Below are 23,140 nucleotides of genomic sequence, written 5' to 3' on the forward strand. Positions count from 1 at the left end.
TGCATATATGATTGCTTAAAGGTTGGTGGGGACAATTTGAGCATCCTGAAAAGTTGGTAGTGTTATGTGCCTACCATTCCTATGTAAACCTACTCCTTGCTAGCCTTGCTATCCCTCCCAGTCAAAACTGATTGGACCTCTATCGCCGTCAACACGTTAACGCATTATTGCAAAATATCAGAAAGCACCTCTGGCCCACTACTGTCCTCACCAAGAATTGCATGTCACCATGATAATGTCTTTAACAGATCAATTTATTGGTAACAATTACTTGTTTTGGTATCGCGTACTTCAGCAAATGGAGTAAAGAAAACACATTTTTAAAATAAAGTCTAGCTAACAATTGCGATAAAAAGAAATAAATAGAAAATCATCTGAAATAAGGTCTAGTATTTTCCAATATCCTATGAATACATAACATCTACATTATAAGTTCATAAATTGAAGCTACTCTATAAATACATCACCAGCATGCACAATACTGTAATATGGAGAATACTGGAGCAGTTCTGATCTTACACCGAAGCAACATAATACTGTCATTGGCAAAAGAAACTGCAGATCAAGTGAATCCACAAACCTCAAATAGAGCCTTTTGGGGTAACATTGCATGAGCTCCGGCCTTCGCGAAAACGCTTCAGCATTGCGGTTCCAGAAGCCGATTCTTTTGGACGACCGACTCAAGAGTAAGGGTGGAACCATCGCTTTGTTTGTTTGTTTGTTTCTTTTTAACCGCTACTCGACTCCACTTCTTATTTTGCTATGTGACTTTTGTGAATATAATCCAGGGGTGTCAAACTGGCGGCTCCAGGGCCACATCCGGGCCCGCCGCTTCGTTTTTGTGGTCCGTGAAAGTAGATCACACGCTTCAATTTTTCGCTAAAATAAAATTAATGTCAAATTTCTGTATGCCCCCCAAAAAATTTGGAGATTTTTTTTTTCTTTTTGACGTTAAAAAAAAAAATCATTAAAAAATAAAGACAATATTTACTTGATTTTTTTCTTTTTTTTTTTTTTAATTAAATCCAAAAATGAAGAAACATATTTTGACCATTTTTCCCCTTAAAATTTTAAAATAAAATATAGAAATGAGAAATGCACGTTTTTCCTCATTTTTAAATCCACAAAAATTTAAAAACAGATGAAAAGAGAATATTTACCTGTTCCCATTTATTTTTAAAGGGAAATAAATAAATAAATACACTGGGGAGAACAAGTATTTGATACACTGCCAATGGGAAAACTCATTGGCAGTGTATCAAATACTTGTTCTCCCCACTGTAAATAAATAAATACAGAATACTCATTAACAGGCTAAAAAAGAAGCTTTGAGGTCATTTATGACTAGGGGTGTGACAAAATATCAAAATGGTGATATATCGTGATACTTTGTATCCCAAAAGGTTATCAATATGCTCCCGCCCAGAAACGATGTCAATGTTTACTGAGGGAATTTTGATGTCTTCTTCAGGCAATCATCTTTGTAAATCTCACTGGAACGATCCAAACAAAAGTTCCAGCATCATCCCCTTGTCAAGAATCTGCATTGGACAAGGTGTCAAGAGTCAAGAATCTGCATTGGCCAAGGTGATGATGCTGGAACTTTTGTTTGGTGCTGGTCCAGTGGGACTTTAAATAGCCCAAAATTACCTAATTGCCTGGCATTGACTGCCACTGACAGCGATAGACGTTCAATCCGTTTGAAGTGGGAGGAATGGCAGCGAATGAACGAATGTTCATTCGCTGCCATCCTCCCACTTCAAACGGATTGGACGTCTACTAGTGATAACCTAATTCCAATTCACACTAGAAGCTTGTTTTTCTGTTAGTTTTTTGGAGAATATCCTAGAATAATTTCCTGACCAATGTATCGATAATCGTTGTGTCGCCATAACGTCAGATCATCATTATCGTGAGCTTTGCATCGCGTATCGTATCGTGAGGTACCAAGAGGTTCCCACACTTATTTATGACTATCTATTTACTATTACTATTTACTAATTAGTCAGTCGTGGATTGACGGCGCTAGATGTCCAATTTAATTTTGACTGAGAGAAGTGAATTAATATACGTATATTTGCCCCTCCCAAGTCTTGGTCAACAAAACGCCCCTCTGAAGGAAACCAAAACCACAACGCGGCCAAGTTTGACACCCCTGATATAATCAATTACTCCAATCGAGGTTATCATAGTGACGACAATACTGACACTAAAAGGATTAGGTGTCCAAAAACAGTTAATTTATTCATTAAAGCACATCAGCACATGATAGGGACAAGCTGCACTAACTTTACTTGATCAAGTTCTATATTTAGTTACAGTATGACTGTGTGACTTAGCTGGACACACCCGACACAAAGCAAAACAAAAAGAACACTCAATTTTTCTCCACGTTATCGTCAATAACAGAGACAACCTGCTTTTCACTCGACGACCGTATACTGCCGTCACGCACGTACGTGGACAGTAGACACCCCTGAAAGCCACATTTGTCATCCGAGAGCTCGCCCGTGACATTCAAGGTGAAATTTTTCCCTGTTGATCGAACATCAAACTCAATTTCCGGAGACTTCTCCCCTCACTCAATGCAATATGACACCTCCGCTTCATTTGCACGATGCGCCAAAGACGCATCTCCTGCTTCTGGGTGCTGTTCTAGCAAATGCCGCAGAGGCTACCATGAAGGACGATTCATTCTTCTTTTTGTTTTTTGTTGTTTTTTAAATTTTTTATCTATAATAGTTTAGACCTCAAGCTTAGGTCTTCTTTTCTCCTACTTTTAGTTTGTGGAAAAATAAAGAACAGCAGCCGTGTTAGTAGCACCAGCTGCTGATGTTCCACCTCTTACCCCCCCATTTCTGTTTATCTTAATTCGTAGCTTTTTCTGTATGATTTTATTTTGTCGTTTGCGAGCGCGACTATAGCGGTGTTTTGCTCGCGGACTCTTTAGTTGTTGCCCTCGCCTCCCTCGTCGTCCTGCTGGTCGCTCGTCCACAGCGTTAAGTTGTCTCGTAGCAGCTGCATGATGAGAGTGGAGTCTTTGTAAGAGTCCTCGTTGAGGGTGTCCAGCTCGGCGATGGCGTCGTCGAAGGCCGTCTTGGCCAGGTGACACGCCTGCTCGGGGGCGTTCTGGATCTCGTAGTAGAAGACGGAGTAGTTGAGAGCCAAGCCCAGGCGAATGGGGTGAGTAGGCTGCATGTGCTCCTTGCTGATCTCGTGGGCCTCGCTGTACGACTTCTCGGAGGACTCCACCACGGCGGCTCGCTTCTCGCCGGTGGCCACCTCAGCCAAGTAGCGGTAGTAGTCGCCCTTCATCTTGAGATAGAAGACCTTGCTCTCGTGCTGCGTCTCATTGCAATTCTTGATCAGGAAGTTGTCCAGGAGGTTGAGCACGTCCTGGCAAACCGTCTCCAGCTCTTTCTCGATTTTTTCCCGGTAGGCCCGCACCATCTCGATCTTCTTCTCGTTGCCGTCAGCGGACGTCTTCTGCTCGATGCTAGAGATTACGCGCCAGGACGAACGCCTCGCGCCAACCACGTTTTTGTAGGCTACGGAGAGCAGATTCCTCTCTTCGTTGGAGAGGGCCTCGTTCAGCTCTGTCACCTGACAGACAAAATCGGGGGACCACGATTAGTAGGCTTCCAAACAGTGCTGTTTTGTAAACGATGACAATAATGAAAATGTTTCGTCAACAATGTTTTCATGACGATGACGCATTTTCTTGGGAGACTAAAACAACCAAATGGAGGCAAGTTGTCGTCTCACGACACAAGAACGAGATGAAAATTTGACATAGTTTCTGTCATAAATTCACAATGTGTGATAACTTATTGTAAGTGTAGTTAGCACGCATTTAGCAGTGTTTGACTGTGTCACTCATGTGACGTGCTGCGCCTCCCTTCCTCCCTGTACACAATGTGCCCACTGTGTGCACACAATGTGCACACTGTGCCCAATCCAGGCTTTTTTTGTGAAACACATTTGTCAAGTGCTGCTTAACTCATTTGCTCCCAAAAACATATAAATACGTTCTATTTTTAATTGTTTCAGTGTCCCAAAGACGTATTTCTACGTCTTTTACGTTTTTTTTTTTTTTTTTTTTTTTTTTTTTTTTTACAAGAGACATCTCTGGGTTCTGATTTAATTTAGCTCCAAAGCACAAAGCTGCAAATCCATTTTAAAGCAATAAAACTGGCCTCTGGAGGGCAGTAGCGCATTTGGTAAGACCCGCAACCTGATTCAACGGCAACAAACGGCCGGGCCGCACGGCCGGCAGGAAGACGACCGAATTTACGTCCAGGGGGCGGACGACTGAGCAGAACAACCTAGAGGACGCCCGGGATGCCAGGCGCTGGACGACCGAGCAGAACGACAAGGACCACCAGTGCAGCAGACCATTACGTTGAGTCCGTGCTGCTCACCGAGCAGACCCCGCCGAGACTCCAAAAAAATCCATCTTTATGAGTCAGGCGGTGATGAAGGAAAAGTTTACCTGGCTGTCGCGGCTACAACAGCGTCATCTTGTCTTGTTGTTAATGTTATTTTGTAAAAGGAAAACATTGTTCAGATGTTTGGGAAGTAACTAAAGCAAAAAATAGCTGTGTTAAAGTCAAACTTAAGTTTGAAATGTATGCTCTTGCCTGTATACTGTCTGAACCAAAAAAGCCATGTTGCCAAAAAAGCTAAATCTGTTTTTTCATCATAAACTAAACTATTTTCTAATGCTGATTTCTAAACAATTGAAAACAATTGAAAATGAACTTACTTTTTTTCCTGCTGAAAGAAGAGTCTAATGATCTTTCTTTTGGTGGGTTCTATGTTTATATAGAAATAGAACAGAATTTTCTGTGGGCCTTGCAAAATCAGTCAAAATCCAGTAAAACTGCCAGATGCCTTGCTCCGTTGAAAATGGCTCGGAGTGAATGAGTTAATAAGTTTTGCTTTGTTGGCTAGATATTTTTCTGTAAATTATTGTTGGACTGAAAAGATAAGACACAAGACGGATATATACATTCAACATACGGTACATAAGTACGGTATTTGTTTATTATAACAATAAATCAACAAGATGGCATTAACATTATTAACATTCTGTTAAAGCGATCCATGGATAGAAAGACTTGTAGTTCTTAAAAGATAAATGTTGAACAAGTTATAGAAATTTTATATAAAACCCCTCTGTATGTTTTCGTTTTATTTAAAATTTGTAAAATTTTCCATAAAAAAATAAACTAGTAGCTCGCCATTGTTGATGTCAATAATTACACAATGCTCATCGGGCTGAAACCCATAAAATCAGTCGCACCCAAGCGCCAGCAGAGGGCGACAAAACACAAAAAACAAGTGGAAATTACACTGTGCTGTCATTTTAATCTGTTTGAGTGGGGCATGTACGTTAAATGCGTCAAATATTTTAACGTGGTTAAAAAATTAATTACAGCCCGTTAACGCGAAAAATTTGACAGCCCTAATTTCAACTCTGAGGGACGAGTGAATCTAAAGCTCTTTTCAGACACACCTGAACACCGTTTCAATCCCAGGATTTAAAGCTTATGTGTGAAAACAATTTCCCGAGTCGACACGGACATTCACCCAGTCTTAGTATAATTTCCGGAACTTTCCCGGGAAGCGGTGTGTGTGTGTGTGTGAAAGCAGGCGTCAAATTCCCCGGACACTGCAAGGGGGCTGATGACGTAAATATCAAGGCGTCAATAATCGTCATTTCCTCTTTCTTCACGTAAGACGAAAAGCGGGAAATAAACATCGTAATTATCAAAATGGCAAACTGGAAATGGCTAAATTAAACTGAAAATATAACAAAATTAAATTGCTACTGGATCATAAAGTCGAGGAAGAGAGTCCATCGTCCAACTTTGGAAATGTGTGGTTCATTTTGTTGCCGATGCCGACCAAAAATAAAGAGATGTCCGGGTTATAAAATCGCACGAGCCGCCCTCCCCACATAGAGAGCGCCTAGTCGGCAACACGGGACAAGTCTGTGAATGTGTCCAACCCGCGTTATTCACGATTAAATCATGTGTCACCTTACAGGGGAATTTACCGGGATACCAGTCTGAAAGGGGTTTAAGTTTATTCTCATTCCCAAAGAGTTAAATGTAAAAGGTCCAGTTATTTTAAACTGGAAGGACTTGTTCTGAATGCTCATCTTTCAGTGCAATTAATGGTGCTAGACGTCCAATTCATTTTGAGTTGAGGGGGGTGAATGAACAAATGCCGTAAATGGCAGGTAAACTGGTTCTGCCATGATTAACCAATCTATTAGCAAATGAATCGTCATGAATGACTTCAAAATTGTCTCACGAAGTAGATATGACACCACGTGGGACACGAGGGTAAATCTCATTGAGCGCAGTTCTTTTGTTCTTTTGGCTAAATGATGGTTGGACACTATCGGGCTAACAGATCAGCCCATAACCACTCACGATTTTCCATTTTGGAGCGTGAGCCACACCTTCACTGGGCTGACATCATCCTCGTGGGTAAATGCTGATTGGCTGTCGTCATTGCTAAAAGCTTGTTTTGTAGTGTTTTGACAGGCCTGTGTCTGTCTAAGGGATTTAATCCTTTATACCCCACTGGGACTGCGCGACAGAGGACTCTTTACAGACCTTTTCAGAGTGCAAATCCTGTTGTCACTTTCCTTTTTTCACCACCAAATTCTGTTCCATGTGCAAACCAGTGAGAAAGGGAGGGTTCGGGCTGGGGGTGGGGCACAATCTTGCCTGTATACTGTCTGAACTAAAAAAGCCATGTTGCCCAAAACAACAGTTACAAATTAATTGTCATTTGTGAGTCTGGAAGATTTATTTGCAACCGATTGAGCTGTACCTTATACTGCGGGTTACCTGTAGGAACGAAAGCTGGGATGGTACAAACGCCTGTTTCCATAGCAACTGCAGAATCTTATCAGAGTTATAATCTCTAGTGAAAAGGATGCTGACATGGCTGTTGGTGTGGACAAAGCTGCAGCGGTGTGGGTGGGAATCCCTCCAAATAAACTAATTCCCATCTCATACCTTTCAGCCCACTCATACAGTGGCGACTGGGATTATTCACTATCAAGGGGAAGGGGGGCATATTCAGACAGCACCTATTTGAAAGAAGCTGCGAGAACTTGAACTAAAAACGTCAAAGAACAATTCTTTGTTCTAAATGGTGTTGCACCAATACCATTTTTTGGCTCCGAATACCGTTTTCGACACCTGGCTGTGTGCTAAAAGCTGTCGTTGAGACTGTACAGAAACAGTGTTTTTAGAAGAAATATATACATTTTTTTATTTTCATACTAAATTACAACATACTGACTTTAATGTAAAGGAATTTGGTATCATATCATTGCTTGCTATCATGGCCAGGAACTGCTTAACTTGTCTGCCACTGCTGGCGCTAAATGTCCATTGTCCAATCCACTTCAAACGGTTTGGATATCTACAGTACTAGTGATTAACTTATTTAAATTCTCAGCAGAAGAAAGATTGGACACCACACCACTGGGCGTCTATCATCATCTTAGGTAGGCTTTTTACTTCAGTGCAGTCATAGGCGGAGTTTGACTTTTGGAGCAGGAGGGCACAACATGTTGATGAACCCGAAACACAGTTTCAGCAATAAAATTAACTACAAAGAACAATTATCATAATAAGTTCAAAATAAGCGTTTTTTCGTTTCCGATAATTTTAGAGGGGAATTCTAAATCAGGCTGCTTAGGACAGCTGTACTTTTCGCCAAGATCATCAGCCATTGAATATGGTATGCCCGCCGGTGTTAACAGGTGTTCTGTCAAATTTTTCACACCGTCAGAAATTGCAACTTTGTGTTAAAAATGGCCGCGAAAACAGCGGTTACAAAGTAAACCCTACAAACTTTCTATAAATAAAGGTGTCAGGGAAATTCAATTTTGAACTCCAAGACAAGTGTTGCCTTGATAGCTCAATTTGAGAAATGAATACGACCCCAACAATGGATTGCTTTGCTTCGAAGGCTTTATGAACAAGAGCTCTCGGGTACAGTGCCTTGCAAAAGTATTCGGCCCCCTTGAATCTTGCAACCTTTCGCCACATTTCAGGCTTCAAACATAAAGATATGAAATTTAATTTTTTTGTCAAGAATCAACAACAAGTGGGACACAATCGTGAAGTGGAACAACATTTATTGGATAATTTAAACTTTTTTAACAAATAAAAAACTGAAAAGTGGGGCGTGCAATATTATTCGGCCCCTTTACTTTCGGTGCAGCAAACTCACTCCAGAAGTTCAGTGAGGATCTCTGAATGATCTAATGTTGTCCTAAATGACCAATGATGATAAATAGAATCCACCTGTGTGTAATCAAGTCTCCGTATAAATGCACCTGCTCTGTGATAGTCTCAGGGTTCTGTTTAAAGTGCAGAGAGCATTATGAAAACCAAGGAACACACCAGGCAGGTCCGAGATACTGTTGTGGAGAAGTTTAAAGCCGGATTTGGATACAAAAAGATTTCCCAAGCTTTAAACATCTCAAGGAGCACTGTGCAAGCCATCATATTGAAATGGAAGGAGCATCAGACCACTGCAAATCTACCAAGACCCGGCCGTCCTTCCAAACTTTCTTCTCAAACAAGGAGAAAACTGATCAGAGATGCAGCCAAGAGGCCCATGATCACTCTGGATGAATTGCAGAAATCTACAGCTGAGGTGGGAGAGTCTGTCCATAGGACAACAATCAGTCGTACACTGCACAAATCTGGCCTTTATGGAAGAGTGGCAAGAAGAAAGCCATTCCTCAAAGATATCTATAAAAAATCTCGTTTAAAGTTTGCCACAAGCCACCTGGGAGACACACCAAACATGTGGAAGAAGGTGCTCTGGTCAGATGAAACCAAAATTGAACTTTTTGGCCACAATGCAAAACGATATGTTTGGCGTAAAAGCAACACAGCTCATCACCCTGAACACACCATCCCCACTGTCAAACATGGTGGTGGCAGCATCATGGTTTGGGCCTGCTTTTCTTCAGCAGGGACAGGGACGATGGTTAAAATTGACGGGAAGATGGATGCAGCCAAATACAGGAACATTCTGGAAGAAAACCTGTTGGTATCTGCACAAGACCTGAGACTGGGACGGAGATTTATCTTCCAACAGGACAATGATCCAAAACATAAAGCCAAATCTACAATGGAATGGTTCAAAAATAAACGTATCCAGGTGTTAGAATGGCCAAGTCAAAGTCCAGACCTGAATCCAATCGAGAATCTGTGGAAAGAGCTGAAGACTGCTGTTCACAAACACTCTCCATCCAACCTCACTGAGCTCGAGCTGTTTTGCAAGGAAGAATGGGCAAGAATGTCAGTCTCTCGATGTGCAAAACTGATAGAAACATACCCCAAGCGACTTGCAGCTGTAATTGGAGCAAAAGGTGGCGCTACAAAGTATTAACGCAAGGGGGCCGAATAATATTGCACGCCCCACTTTTCAGTTTTTTATTTGTTAAAAAGTTTAAATTATCCAATAAATTTTGTTCCACTTCACGATTGTGTCCCACTTGTTGTTGATTCTTGACAAAAAATTAAAATTTTATATCTTTATGTTTGAAGCCTGAAATGTGGCAAAAGGTTGCAAGGTTCAAGGGGGCCGAATACTTTTGCAAGGCACTGTACATAATGATGTGATTCAGCCAGGAGCTGTGATCACCCAGAAAGTACAAAGAAGTACAACAGAGGCTGGACATATATACTGTTGAAAAGGCGGTGCCGAAGCCCACCGTGAAACGAAACTTACTAGGAAACGAAACTCATCATCTCACAAACCTGGGTATTTTTCCATACAAAAACATCTTTGGGCTGAGACCTTGAACACCGGTCCCGGCTAGAACGCTGATAAGAAACCACAGTCCTCCCTTGTATTCATTCAGGGCATATTGGAAAAACATAGGAACATAACAGTCCATATTTGGGCATATTGTGATAGTCTGCAATCGTCAAGGCCATGGAAAGGCACACTCAAACAGATTAACAATGACGCTCTATGCTACAATGTTCTCACGCAAGCATAACAAAATAGCATACAAAATATTATGTATAATGGTTGTGTTTTAAGCATGAATAAAATTTTCTCACAAAAGGAATATTTACTTACGTTTGATCATGGATGTACATATAGAGAACTCCTCAGACACATTCTGCCATGTTAGCTGCACACAACAACTGCACGCCGCTCTCTCACTGTTTACATCTTCGTCGTATAGTTAAGCAATAATTTACGCCATATTCGTGTGGAACTTGTATGTTAACAATGTTACTTGTTTATTTAGCACCTGTGGATAAGATTGAGAATCCAACTAAATGTAAAAGATTGCTTATTCACTGTCACAAAAAACTTTGGGAGCAAAATATTATAAGAGTGCGAAATTTGTTGTACAATTAGCGTCTTTAGTGGGGCAAATTGAAACTCAGCTCACCATTTTGGCGGTGCTCTCTGGCTTTTCATGGCCCACATTTTCAATCCTTGGTTCTTGCTCAGTAGTTGTTGTCACTTTTGAAAGCTTAGGTTTGAAAAAATTACGTATATCCATCTTGCCTCTTCGTTCCTCAGGTAGTTTTGGCTAAGTAAAGCAAATGACCGTCTAAGGTGCTAGTTGTGTTACTTTGTATTTGTGGGTTTCTTGAATAAAACAACTTACTGAAAGGTTGACGTTTTTTACCGACAGATCCTTAGTGACAGAACAGAAGAGATGCCTCAACGACATTAACTGTCCACTGGCGGTCTTTTTTTCAGCTGTCTCGAGCTCGCTGCGTATCTCTGACTTGTGCTGTGACGAGCAGACATTACTAACCGAACATGCAGATACGACCTTTTCATATCATTACAATAGTCACATGGTCTCTTCAAAAAACAATTTTGACCCATTATAAATTTTCTTTTGTTCATTTCATTCATTTTTGTTGTTTTATTGCTTTACAAATTTTATAGACAATATTTTACCGGAAAATTATTCATTTTAAAATCATATATGGGAAAGTCAAATACATGCAATGACACTTTTCACCCACCAGGGGGGACCTGCCCCCCCCTTAAAATCCGCTTATGAGTGCAGTGCGTAACTGGCGTTTCGAAACTAGCTCTAGAATCGGCACGTTATTTCGCAGTACTCTCATATGTCATTTTAGTGCCATATTGATACCGATTAGTGCTACAACGATTAATCAATTAACTCGAGTAATTTGATTGGAAAAAAGATTCGAATTAAATTTTGCTCCTTCGAGTATTCCTTTAATTAAAGTGGCGTTGTAATGGTTCGTTTTGAAAGCGTTTGCATTTAGTTTTATTGATTTGGGTGGATTCACTGTCCTCTAGTGGCAACAGTGAGTAAGACATAACTCATTTCACATAGCTGAATGCAGCTGCTCCCTGTTGAGACCAAAGTTTTTGTTTGAGCTTGTTTTTTTTTATGTATTCGTGATTTAGTTTATAGGTATATTTAGCTGTTTTTGTGGGAATATGTGTTAGAACCATTTGTTAAGAGTAATGTAGAAAAAAAACCAAACGTATTTTATAGCATTTAAGCTAGCGGACTTTTGCTATGTAAGTTAGCCAATTGTGCTTTTGTTGTACTTAGATCCTCATTTATTTTTTTATTCTGTTCGAGGCTCAGTTTAGGTATTTTAATTTTTTATGTTCCTTATCCGATTACTCGATTATTCGAACTAATTCAATAATCGACTTCTAAAATAATCGATTCCTGCAACCCCAATACTGATACCAGTATCTGTGCACCATTAGTTCTAAAGTCATTTCATGTTTGCACTAAATAGGATTTTGAGTCCAGGTTGCGAGAGAACAGTGACCTATCAAAATTGCACATAAAAGGAGATGACATACAGTCTCAACGACAACAAAAAGATAGGTCAACATAAAAAAAACAAAAAAAAAAAACATTCAGGTTGGGTTAAACTTTTACTCTGCCAGGCAATTTCATCCTGTAAGCAGTTAAATGACTCAACTATTGTTCACCTTGACATGGTGTTACATTGAAATCAAGATGGGCCACTCAAACATTGAACTTGGTTTCTTGTGACAAGAGTGATCCCTGCCAAAGCTCCCAGTACAAATGGATTGGAGGTCTATCGTCAATGACAGAAAATTACTTAATCACGACAGTTTTTCACACCAATATGTACATTTATCAGCACTCCTAGATAAAACAACCTTAGTACTTACATTACTTAAAAGTAGGTACTGATCCCCCTCCCCTACTTTTATAAGGGGACTATAAGAAAGAAAACGACAGAGAACAACCTTAGTATTTACATACTTAAAAGTAGGGGGGGTACTGATCCCCCTTCCCTACTTTTATAAGCAGACTATAAGAAAGAAAAAGACAGAGAAAGCTAAAAACGGGTTTAACTCTTTATAGGGTATGCATTGAAGTCAATGCCTGCCATTGACAGAAGTTGACGACCATTCCCTTTGGACTTGGAGGGGTGAAGGAACGAATAATAATTTGCCCCCCCCCCCCCCAAGTTAAATATAAAGTGCCAAACTTGTCTTACATGCTGTTTTTCTCTCTCCATAGTTATGCTGTCAGCCACTCAAATATAAAGTAATAAATTGAGAAAAATCTATTGAATAACTAGTTACTGGATTTCCTTTTTGGCAAAACAACAACAACAAAAACTCAAATTAGCTTTTTAATCATCCGCACAAAAAAAAAAAAAAAAAAAAAAAACGTTCTTAAAATCAAATCAGAACAGAACAGACTGCCTAGACACAAGCTACAATGCCCTTATGACAATAGTGTTCTGTCTACTCGTAATGCTCATCAATGGCGGCTCTTGTGACTAATCCTTCGCCCCTCCAAACAACTGGAGGCAATCAATAGCTTCCTCTTTGACAGCTCTCTTCCGTCATTTGAGTACACGAAAATCGCGAACGTCGTACAAAGTTGTGTATACGTGAATGACTATCATCTCCCAGTCCATTTGTGATGCACATACAAAGACGTAGCAAACTTTCAAAGCTTCCCATTTCTTTCTCAGTGCTCCACACTTCCTCTCTGGCCTTCCTTGCTCATTTGCACCGAGTCTGGAGGCTCTCCTAAGCTGATGTGACAAGCCCCCTGCTGACCCTCTTTGCAGGGAAGCAGAGCACAAAGGCGCAGTGGACCACCTGACGTCACTGGCGGCGTGAATAGGGATTGTTGCTTTAGCCACAAAGAGCTAATAAGAGGGGGAGGAGAAGCAGCATACACTGTACAGTTATGATGGTGTTTCCAAGTGCCGTGTTGTTGCCATGCACAACAACACACAAACGCTGGGCGGGTGAAGCTATCATTTTTAGATCACTTCAAAAGTAATGTGTTTAGTGTGTAGGGAGATGTTTACTGAATTACACTGTGAATGAAATAAACACGATAACGCCTACTCAGTGGCTCAAATATTACTTTATGCGAGTCACGACTTCAAAAGAAATAAGTGCGCAAGCTAATATCTTTGAAGACCAACGCACATGAAATCCTCATCATACACTTCACTAGGGCTGCAGCTATCCATTACTTTAGTAGCCGATTAATCGATTATCTAATTAGTTCGAATAATCGAGTAATCTGATAAGGAACATAGAAAATTAAAATACCTGAGCCGAGCCTCAAACGTTATAAAAAAATACCGTATTGGCCCGAATATACTGGACTGTCTCAGAAAATTAGAATACACAATATTCTAATTTTTTGAGACAGTCCTGTGTATATATACAGGACTGTCTCAGGAAATTAGAATACACAATATTCTAATTTCCTGACTGTCTCAGGAAATTAGAATATTGTGTATTCTAATTTCCTGAGACAGTCCTGTATATATACACAGGACTGTCTCAAAAAATTAGAATATTGTGTATTCTAATTTTCTGAGACAGTCCAGTAAGACGGCCCTGATTATAAGATGACCCCTTTTTCAAGACTCAAGTTTGAAAAAAAAGACTTTTTGAACACCAAATTAATTTATATACAGAAAATAATTACAGTACATCTGAAACAAATGATTATAACAATATATTTGAGAGAAAAAGCATGGTATTTTGCCTCATTCAAATCGTAATATCTGAACATTTAAATATGTAAAGTGCAATCACATTCGTAAATGAATGGCTTCTGGTTTTTGAAATGTAAATAAACCAATCTATTGTGATAAAACAACAAAATTACAATAATTGCATTAACCATCAAAGTGAGGTCTAACTGTAACTAGTCTTGAAGCAAATCTGAATAAGGAAAAATATTGCAATAAAATAATGCAAACTGGTTAAACTTGATAGTAGCTGAGATATGTCATGACAGAACATTAATCCTCAAGTTCAGCATTCGCTTCAATGATATCTGGCGCCATCTAGCGTCGTGAATGGGTATAAACTTAAGAGTAGCTGCGATATGTCATGACAGAACATTAATCCTCAAGTTCAGCATTCGCTTCAATGATATCTGGCGCCATCTAGCGTTGTGAATGGGTATAATGTCTAGACCCCGAATATATGACGACTCCCACTTTTTCAGTCTTATTTCAATGCAAAAAAAAAATCGTCTTATATTCGGGCCAATACGGTAAATAAATGAGGATCTAAGTACAACGAAAGAACAATTGGCTAACTTGCATAGCAAAAAATGGTTCTAACACATATTCCCACAAAAAACAGCTAAATATAACAAACTAAATTACGAATGCATTGAAAAAACATTAGCTCAAACAAAAACTTGTAGGTCTTAACAGGGAACAGCTGGATTAAGAGATGTAAAATGAGTTATGTCATATTTACTATCGCCACTAGATGGCAGTGTATCCACCCAAATCAATAACCCTACATGCAAACACTTTCAAAACCATTACAACGCCACGCTAATTAGACGAATACTTGAAGCAGCAAAACTTAATTCGAATCTTTTTTCTAATCGAATTACTCGAGTTGATCGATTAATCGTTGCAGTGCTACACTTCACGATACTACAATTTTCAACTTGATATCGATATCTAATAAAATAGCCAACATTTGATACCATTTTTGGTACTATATAAATAAATATATGAATAAATTGCAAGCGCTGGTAGCGAATGAATGTTCTGCTAGACCTTCTAGTTCACAGAGATTGGACGTCTAGCGCCATCGATGGTAGCCAAACAGTTAGCAAGGAAAATGCAGGCATGAAAATGGGTCAGGGGTTAAAAAGGTGAGAAGGATGTGGAGGAAATATGCTCCGGTACACTAGGGCTGTCCCAAACGACTAATTTTCTCCCGATTAGTCAGCCGACTTTTTTTTACGATTAGTCGAGTAATCTAATAATTTTTTTTCCTACTAATTTAGCAATGACATTTTTGTTGACGCTTATTGGTTCACAAAAACATTTTGGAACAGTTAAATTCTTTATTAAATTACAAATAAACATGTAAATAACAATAATTAATCACACATAAACAATGAGGTCAAATGCTGATAGCATTTACTAGTAAGAAAGCTAGCACTAGGAATGTAAACAGATTCAGAACACTGACTTCGCCTTTCCAACATTATTCTAGGTCTGCAGCTATCGAATATTTTAGTAATCGAGTAATCGACTGAAAATTCTATCGATTAATCGAGTAATCGGATAAAACAAATATATTTTTAGGTGAAGAGCAATTATAAATATACATGAGAAAACAAGACATTTCATCTAATCTTGAACCATTTTCAGTCAATCAATGTCTTTATTTTCGATGTATATTGTTGAAAACAGCCAACAATTGCCTCTCAGATGTAGCTAGAATTAAAAAAAAAAAGACTAATTCACTGCTTTCACTCAAAAAACTTTTAGATCTTATTTTAAAAAAAAAAAAAATATATATATATATATATATATATATATATATATATATATATATATATATATATTACCTAAAAATGCCGTTACGCTTGATAACACACATCACTTAAAAGTTAGGATTTTTTCCCACGTGTTTCAATTGAATTTCTCTTTGTGTCAAGCCATTTTTAAGTTCTAGTTAAGTTTTAAGTTAGTCTAAACTGTAAGTCCTGATAGGATTTTGAATTTTTGCAGTGTTCAAAATAAATGTATGATACAGGCTGTACTGGAGCACATTAGGGACCAGTGCTACTTGGTGTTTTATCCAGCAATGACTACTGAGCTAAAATTGATAGTTAGCATGATAAAGTTTTTATTTTACACCCTCATCACTCCACAATGCTATGTTATGTTAAAGCCTGTGTGTAAGACACGTTAGCCACGCATCGACAGTGGTCATAATTAATTGAAACCTAGCCCTCCGCTAACTTTACGTGAGCTAGTAGCGATCTTATTTATTAGCGCTTAGCGCTCTTTACTAGCGCTTAGCGCTGTACTGCTTTAAGATGGCGGCTGTTTAATAACGCTGCCCAGACGCGGCCGAGTCTGTCATTTTGCATCTAGTTCAACATACATGTGATCTTTACGAGATGCATCAGACGCTAGCTGTTACCAACGTAGCATCGTGCGGGCTAGTATTTGGCAACGTCGGCGTCGTTTGTGGCGGCTGTCAGCTGCAGTAAGTTTTTTTTTTTTTCCCTTCTTCCTCTCCGCACGTGACAGCGCGTTGTCCCGCATTAAAAGTAGTCCGAGCAAAACGTGATGCTTAGAGCTGTCAAAATAAACGATTACTCGAGGTGAATAAAATTACTCGGATCAGTTTTTAAACTCGAGTTACTCGAGTTGCTCGAGTACTCGTTTCAGCTCTACATTATTCAAAACAATTCTTAAAAAAATATATAGCAGCATTATTATTATAGTAGCTACAATACTATAGATAATAGTATTATAATAATTATAATAATTATTCATTGCCAAATCATATTTTTCATAAAGGGTGTCATTTTAAAGCCATTCTTAGTGTAGAATCTGAATTCTGTAGTATTATAGTATTTGCATATTATAGTATTATTTCTGAACTTTGTGGGATTAACTCCAGAAATCGTTATTTATATGACGAACATGACATCCTTTATTTTGAAATGTTCACCAGAAGTACGTTCGCTAAACCACTAACCGTAAGCTTAACAGTCCGCAAAAAAGCACTTTTCGTCATTGCTTGTGGTGTCACTAATAGATTTTCCATTTTTTCGTTTGCAAATGCTGTTAACCGGCGATTTTTCATGTTTGAAGTGTCACCTTTTAACCGTAAGTTTGCGTTTTGAAGACTGCCAATGTTTTATAGCAGGCTAAAGTAGGTTGTCTTTTTTCCCCATTAGTCTCAATGTAGCAATGCTAACGTACAGTGTTTGATATAGATGTGTTTCCTTATTTTGTATGTCTGAACTGAAATTCTACGGCGTGTTGATGACCAATAGAAATGCGAAAAGAACGAGTCTCATATGTCATCTACACGCACGCACGAATGCATACACGCATGCACGCACGCACGTGGTGACAAACGCAGCCGTGAAAATTACCGCCCTCATTTTTATTTACCTTGCGATAAATGGACTCATTGCCTGTCGCGACAGGCTTAGCAACTCCAATAAAACATGTCGTTAGTGAGTTAGATGGACTTACGACCCCCCCGAAAATTCGCTCCTCGGATCTACACAATTCACTTAGGTCACCCTTTTTGACTTCATAAGGGTGAATTTCACCGAAAGGTGAGAGATTTTCATGCCTGAAAATGCAAAAAATCCTTCATTACTATCCAAAGAAGTGCAAAATCAGATTTACACCAAGACAAGATAGAGGTGAGATTCAAACCTAGAACCCTTTGACTTGTGAGGCAAATGTAGCAACCGTTTCATCCCATGCTGTATATCAGTTAGTCATTTGTGGTCTACAGATTTTCCCCATTTGTTCATACAGGTTTTCCAGCCGTCTGCGTAAATGTCTTTGTGTTTTAATAATCGAAATAAGATAAGGACAAAACGTTTCAAGATAGGAATGCCGCTCTTGATCTCTTGTGGACTTTCGAATTACGGTTGGACTGTGTTTGTTTTGAGGGTTGGCTTGTTAGATTTAGTGGTTTTTATGATTCTTTTATGATTCCCACCATGGGTTTATTCGTTTTAACTTGAGCATTTCTGATTTTCTGGTTAACTCATTCACCACCGATAGACGAAGCTCTAAAAATGAACTGTTTTTACATTCGCCGCACTAACTCTATCATATGACGGAACTATTTAAAACAATAAGCCAACATATCCACAAATTTCCTACTTGTTGTAACTGCCTTAAAGTGATTTCATAAATAATTTATCGGCTGCCCGCGTGACACGTCTATCCAAATGGATTTGACATCCATCACTGTCAACAGCAGTGAGTAAGTTAAAGAATGTGATCTTAGTACAAAAAGTACCAAACAGAAGTGCAGCCAAAATATGTCCACAGGCCTTTTCCCACGCCACTTGAGGAGGGCAACTGCAATACCAATTGAGTTGCTTGGGTTCAAGCATACCAGTTCCTTTTGACGCATGGCCAACTACAAGGGGAGTGACACTGAAGCTATCGCTCCATTAAGTCATCTCACTAGGATTATTCACTTTTGAGGGGAGGGTCAGATTCAGACAGCGCCTATTAAAAAAATAAACTGCTAGAACTCGAACCAAAAACATCCAAGAACCATTTTTTTGTCATTAGTGTTGCACCAATACCATTTTTTTTGCTCCCAAGTCAGATTCTGTGTGGTATCAGCTGATACAGATCCTGTCCCGATAGTTTTTTTTTTATATACTTTTGTTTTAATACTAAATTATTGCATACTAGAGCTGGGTGGTATATTGAAAATTTACCGTTACCGAAATTCTTCACAATGACCGACATAATTTTGACCATGTCGGTAAATTTGGTAATTTAATAAAACAAGAAAATATAGTCTTTTTATCCCACTTTGACTCTGAGTTGTTCTGCTATTTTCATTCCCCTTTAAGAGAGCAGTCAGTGTGCTTATGTACGAAGTCACGTGGTTATCAGGAAATCAAACAAAGCCCAGTAGGCTAATGCTAGCGGCTAACGCTACAAGCAAATGTGATGGAGTCGGGCTAAAGGGAGCTTTGCCAAAGTTTCACCCGACATTAAGTAGACTCTTGGCGGCCTCCAGACAAGCTTTCACCTGCTGTTGTCCTCCCTAGTTCTCACGATTTCAGGAGAGGGAGCTCTCAGCGCTTTCTACTGGTAGCCAAGCCACAGGCTAAAGCTAGCTGCTGACGCTACAAACGAACCTGATGGAGTTGGATAGCAGCTCTAACCTTGTCGAAACGTCTGAACTTAATGAGTGGATTGGGCATGGACTACATCTGGCAATCAGTATGTCACGTTATTTTGTATCTGTTAAAGCATTCAGCATAAATTTTAATCCAACAGTGAAGTCTATAATATGACAGTTTAATGGCCACAGCTATTTTTCTGTATGTGCTTGCTTTATACTGTGTCATTACTGCCATCATAAAATTTTGTTTCATTGGCATAAGAGCAATATAGCTTGAATGTGGTTGTGTGTTTGTGGGGGGTGCATGTGTGCGTGCATGTGTGCGTGCATGTATTTAAAAATGCTCTGGGGAACAAAAAAAAAAAAAACTGAAACCTTGAAGTTAACACTTGTGTTGAGTAATTGTCACAGTAGCCATTAACAATAAGTTGTCTATTTGAATTGTACTGTTCAAGCTGTAAGTCATTTGTGTTACAATGACGTTTGTACAGTCGTCGTACTGATTTTTATGTTGTACATTGATTGTTCGTCATACAAGCTGTTAATAATGTTCATACTTAAATTCTTATTGTTTACAAGAAATTTTTATATACTTAATGTTTAGACTGCATGTACAATGGTTTAACTGCTGGTAAATAAATCAATGGTTAATTTGCATTTCATGCACTGATACAGATTTTCAAATTATATAACAGTCAGCTTGGGCGAAACTTATCGTCATTTATCGTTAGTGAAGTAAATCTGCTCAATTTACCATGATACATACGTAAGGCCATATCGCCCAGCCCTACTGCATACTCACTTGAATTTAAAGTGATTGCTATCCTGACTTGGTCAGACACTGCTTAACTCATTGTCTGCTATACTTGGGACTTTTGAGCAAATTTTTCTAACCTGCTCGTAAAGAATTGGTAATTTACACATTGACAATTTTTTCATTCTGTGAAAAACCATTAAAAAAACATATCAAAATGATTGTATATTACCTGCAACAGTTGTGTTAATCACAAAGAATTGATCGTTTGTGTGATTTAGACTTGAATAGCAAAAGAAACGATTACCACAACTGATTACAAAATTAAGACATACCAGGAAAAATAACACACAAGCACACTATTGTTAGATTAGTAAATCGTGATAATACTCACTCAGTTAGCTCCCATGAGTTATGCCTGTCTCTTGAGGTAACGTCGTAATAACGTTTTAGTGAGCAGGAAGTTGCACTAAGTGGGCTTTAGACTCATCCATGATCCCAAATCCTTTGGCATGACATGTTAGAGAACAACTTTTGAGCCATATGGACATGTATGAACACAAGTAAAATAGAAAAATCTAGCTGATTCACATCTGAGCCTTTCAGCACAATTGGACACAATTTGTTTTAACGGGGAAAAAAAAGATATTTCATTCTTTTGATAAAAGACACGTCTTCCTGAGTGGGAACTAGTATCTAAAATCTCAGGGGGAAAATGTTGACATTTTAACCCTTTCGAATTGTTTTTTAAAAATTTTTGTTTAAACCTTATGGGGCACTCTTTTCCAGTCTAAATAGGTTGGACATCAAGCGCCGTCAATGGTGCACAAAGATAAGCAGTTGCAACCAGTCTCCCAGTTTTAATGAATTTGACATCTACTGCTGTCAGTGGCATGCCATGAGTTAATTACTCTAAAAAAATCAACTGTGTTACATGGTGCCATAACCAGTGAGTATTTCTGTTTTGATTCATTTTAAATGTATTAATTTAGTTTATTTTAACATATACTGTATATGAATGTATTCATAATTATGAAAAAAATAACATTTTTTTAAGAATCTAAAGATGATAATTAATACTAGGTTTTTTTTTTTTTTTTTTTTTTTTTTTTTTGTAAACTGTCCGTGAAAAACACTAATGTTGCACAAAGAGAGATGGACCTCTCAAAATTTCACAGGAAGTAACTTGCTTACAAAGGCAGTACAATGGTGTTCTTCCTTGATGCCAGGCCAAAAAATAATCATCACCTGATGATGAACATTGGCTGTGGATCTCGTCCTCAAATCCTCAATCTGACTACTACTCTCAGTTTTTGTTTTCACTAAACCGGTTGCTATGTCCACAGTGGCAAGGGATTCCCCACTTTAAATGATGGGTGAGGCTGCAGAATGGACACACCCCTTCTGCCCAGTGCTGCAGAGGAGACACTGGGAGGGCGAGGGGAAGACTCTGACTCTGCATAAATGGAACAATGTTGGACCAGGTTCCCTGTATCATTGTGGAAAATTAAAATACATTTTACAAATGGACTTTTGGATGATAACACAATGAACAAGATGGCAATATTCAGTGCTTATGTTTCTTTGCTCTTTTTGTGCATACATCAGACTCGTTCTAGGTGCATTTTCAAAGTCTCATAGCACATGCAGTGGCAATATTATATTAACTGGATTCATAATGTGTGCAAATCGAGCTCTCAGTACACTGTAAGCCCAGTTTCCTTTACTTAAAAAGCATACTGTTATTAGTACAGTACATTTAAAGGAGCAGATTGTTAAGTACAGTGCATTACAGTAATTGTTCCGACAATACGCTGCTCGTGAAATGGTGCACTACGGGTGGCCCTGTGCCGCATCTTGGCAGATGCTGCGACACGCCTCTGCGCGGACTTGCTTGGCGGCCGCAGGGCCGTGCCGATCAGGGTCGAGGGAGCGTGGATGCCACACACGACATCGATTGATGGAGCTGCGCCGTCTATCATGCGACACTTCGATAGTTTTACTGCAATATGACAATTAGGAGTGCTTGGAGGGGGTGAAAAGCAGCGCGTCCACCAACACCCACGTCCAAAAAGAGGGGCGCTTATCTTGCGCGCAGCATCTGCGCCAAAATCGATTGCCATCAACCTTCAGCCAATATTGCTTTTGCTATTGCGTCAAACGTGCACCCGTGAAAAGGACGCGTCGTGATTTTGTGAAGGAAAAGTGCGATATCATATTCAAGCCATGCTAATTCAGCATTATGGAAATTGGAACCGCGGACACGGGTTAGCGATCAGAATCCCCGAACCCATATTCGATGTGCATTGTAAAACAATGCATTAGATACCGATTCATCTTGTCACTTGTGAGTGGTGTGGTGTGACTGTAGGGGGCTGGGGTGGGGATAGGGGGGGGGGGGGGGGTGCTGCCTTCACGACCACGCACACCGTAAAAAGGGAGCCCGGCCGAAAGGCACCGCCCCAAGATCAAGCGGTCCGCATTCTCGCAGCCTCAGACCACTACCAGCACTATTAATACTCCAAACGTATGATTGGACCCCAAATGAGCCGAATTATATCGCGTTGTTAAACGTATACGACGAAGCTATAATGTGAACATAGGCGTCACGGGCCTGAATTGCAGCCCCTTCACTCCAAATAAGGTTGTCCGAATCGTGATTTATCCGCATTCTATTTGCTTCGTATGCGTTTTGTCATCAGAATCGAGCTCTTTAATTATTACTTTCATACACCAATTTCATGTGGGTTGTACGGTTCCGTCATGACGTGAAAGACACCTTGCGCTCCTGTCTTGGCGCTTCACTGGCGCGCTTTTACGCGCAAAATCGCACATGTATGCGGTGCGCAGGAAACATGAATGATATGTTAGGGGGTTAAAAAAAAGAAAATGAAAAGGTCATTCCCGGGAAGGGCTACTTACCGACTTCATGGCAGCTGCCATATCGTCATATCGTTCAGCCTGCTCGGCCAGCCTGGCCTTCTGCACCAGTTGCTCGCGGTCCACCATGTTGGATGTTGAGCGTGCTGTCGTTGTATGTACTGTGTGTCTAAAAGCGAATAAATAATATTTTATTTGAAATGGAGAGTTCGAGTGAGCGCTCTTCTCGCCGCAGCTGCTGCCTGCTGTCTGACTCGGTGGGGCCTGCCGACGGGACACCCCTCCCACGCGGAGCGCTTT

General features: G+C 39.6%; 1 protein-coding gene across 1 annotated transcript; it reads right to left on the reverse strand.

Moving 5' to 3' along the window:
* Nucleotides 1-233: 233 nt before the first annotated feature.
* ywhag1 (3-monooxygenase/tryptophan 5-monooxygenase activation protein, gamma polypeptide 1) lies at nucleotides 234-23,140 on the reverse strand. The gene is made up of 2 exons (XM_057820195.1): nucleotides 22,883-23,140; nucleotides 234-3,603 (listed from the first exon to the last, which is right to left on the reverse strand). The coding sequence occupies exons 1-2, from the start codon at nucleotides 22,967-22,969 to the stop codon at nucleotides 2,947-2,949; spliced, it is 744 nt and encodes a 247-aa protein (XP_057676178.1). The 5' UTR covers nucleotides 22,970-23,140; the 3' UTR covers nucleotides 234-2,946.

The sequence above is a fragment of the Corythoichthys intestinalis genome, chromosome 18, assembly GCF_030265065.1.
Source record: "Corythoichthys intestinalis isolate RoL2023-P3 chromosome 18, ASM3026506v1, whole genome shotgun sequence".
Taxonomy (NCBI): Eukaryota; Metazoa; Chordata; class Actinopteri; order Syngnathiformes; family Syngnathidae; genus Corythoichthys; species Corythoichthys intestinalis.

Coding starts and splice junctions, on each gene's coding strand:
- ywhag1 (XM_057820195.1), bottom strand. CDS start 22,969: ATGGTGGACCGCGAGCAACTGGTGCAGAAGGCCAGGCTGGCCGAGCAG. Junction 3,604..22,882: donor TGGCAGCTGCCATGAAGTCG/GTAAGTAGCCCT, acceptor TTTGTCTGTCAG/GTGACAGAGCTGAACGAGGC.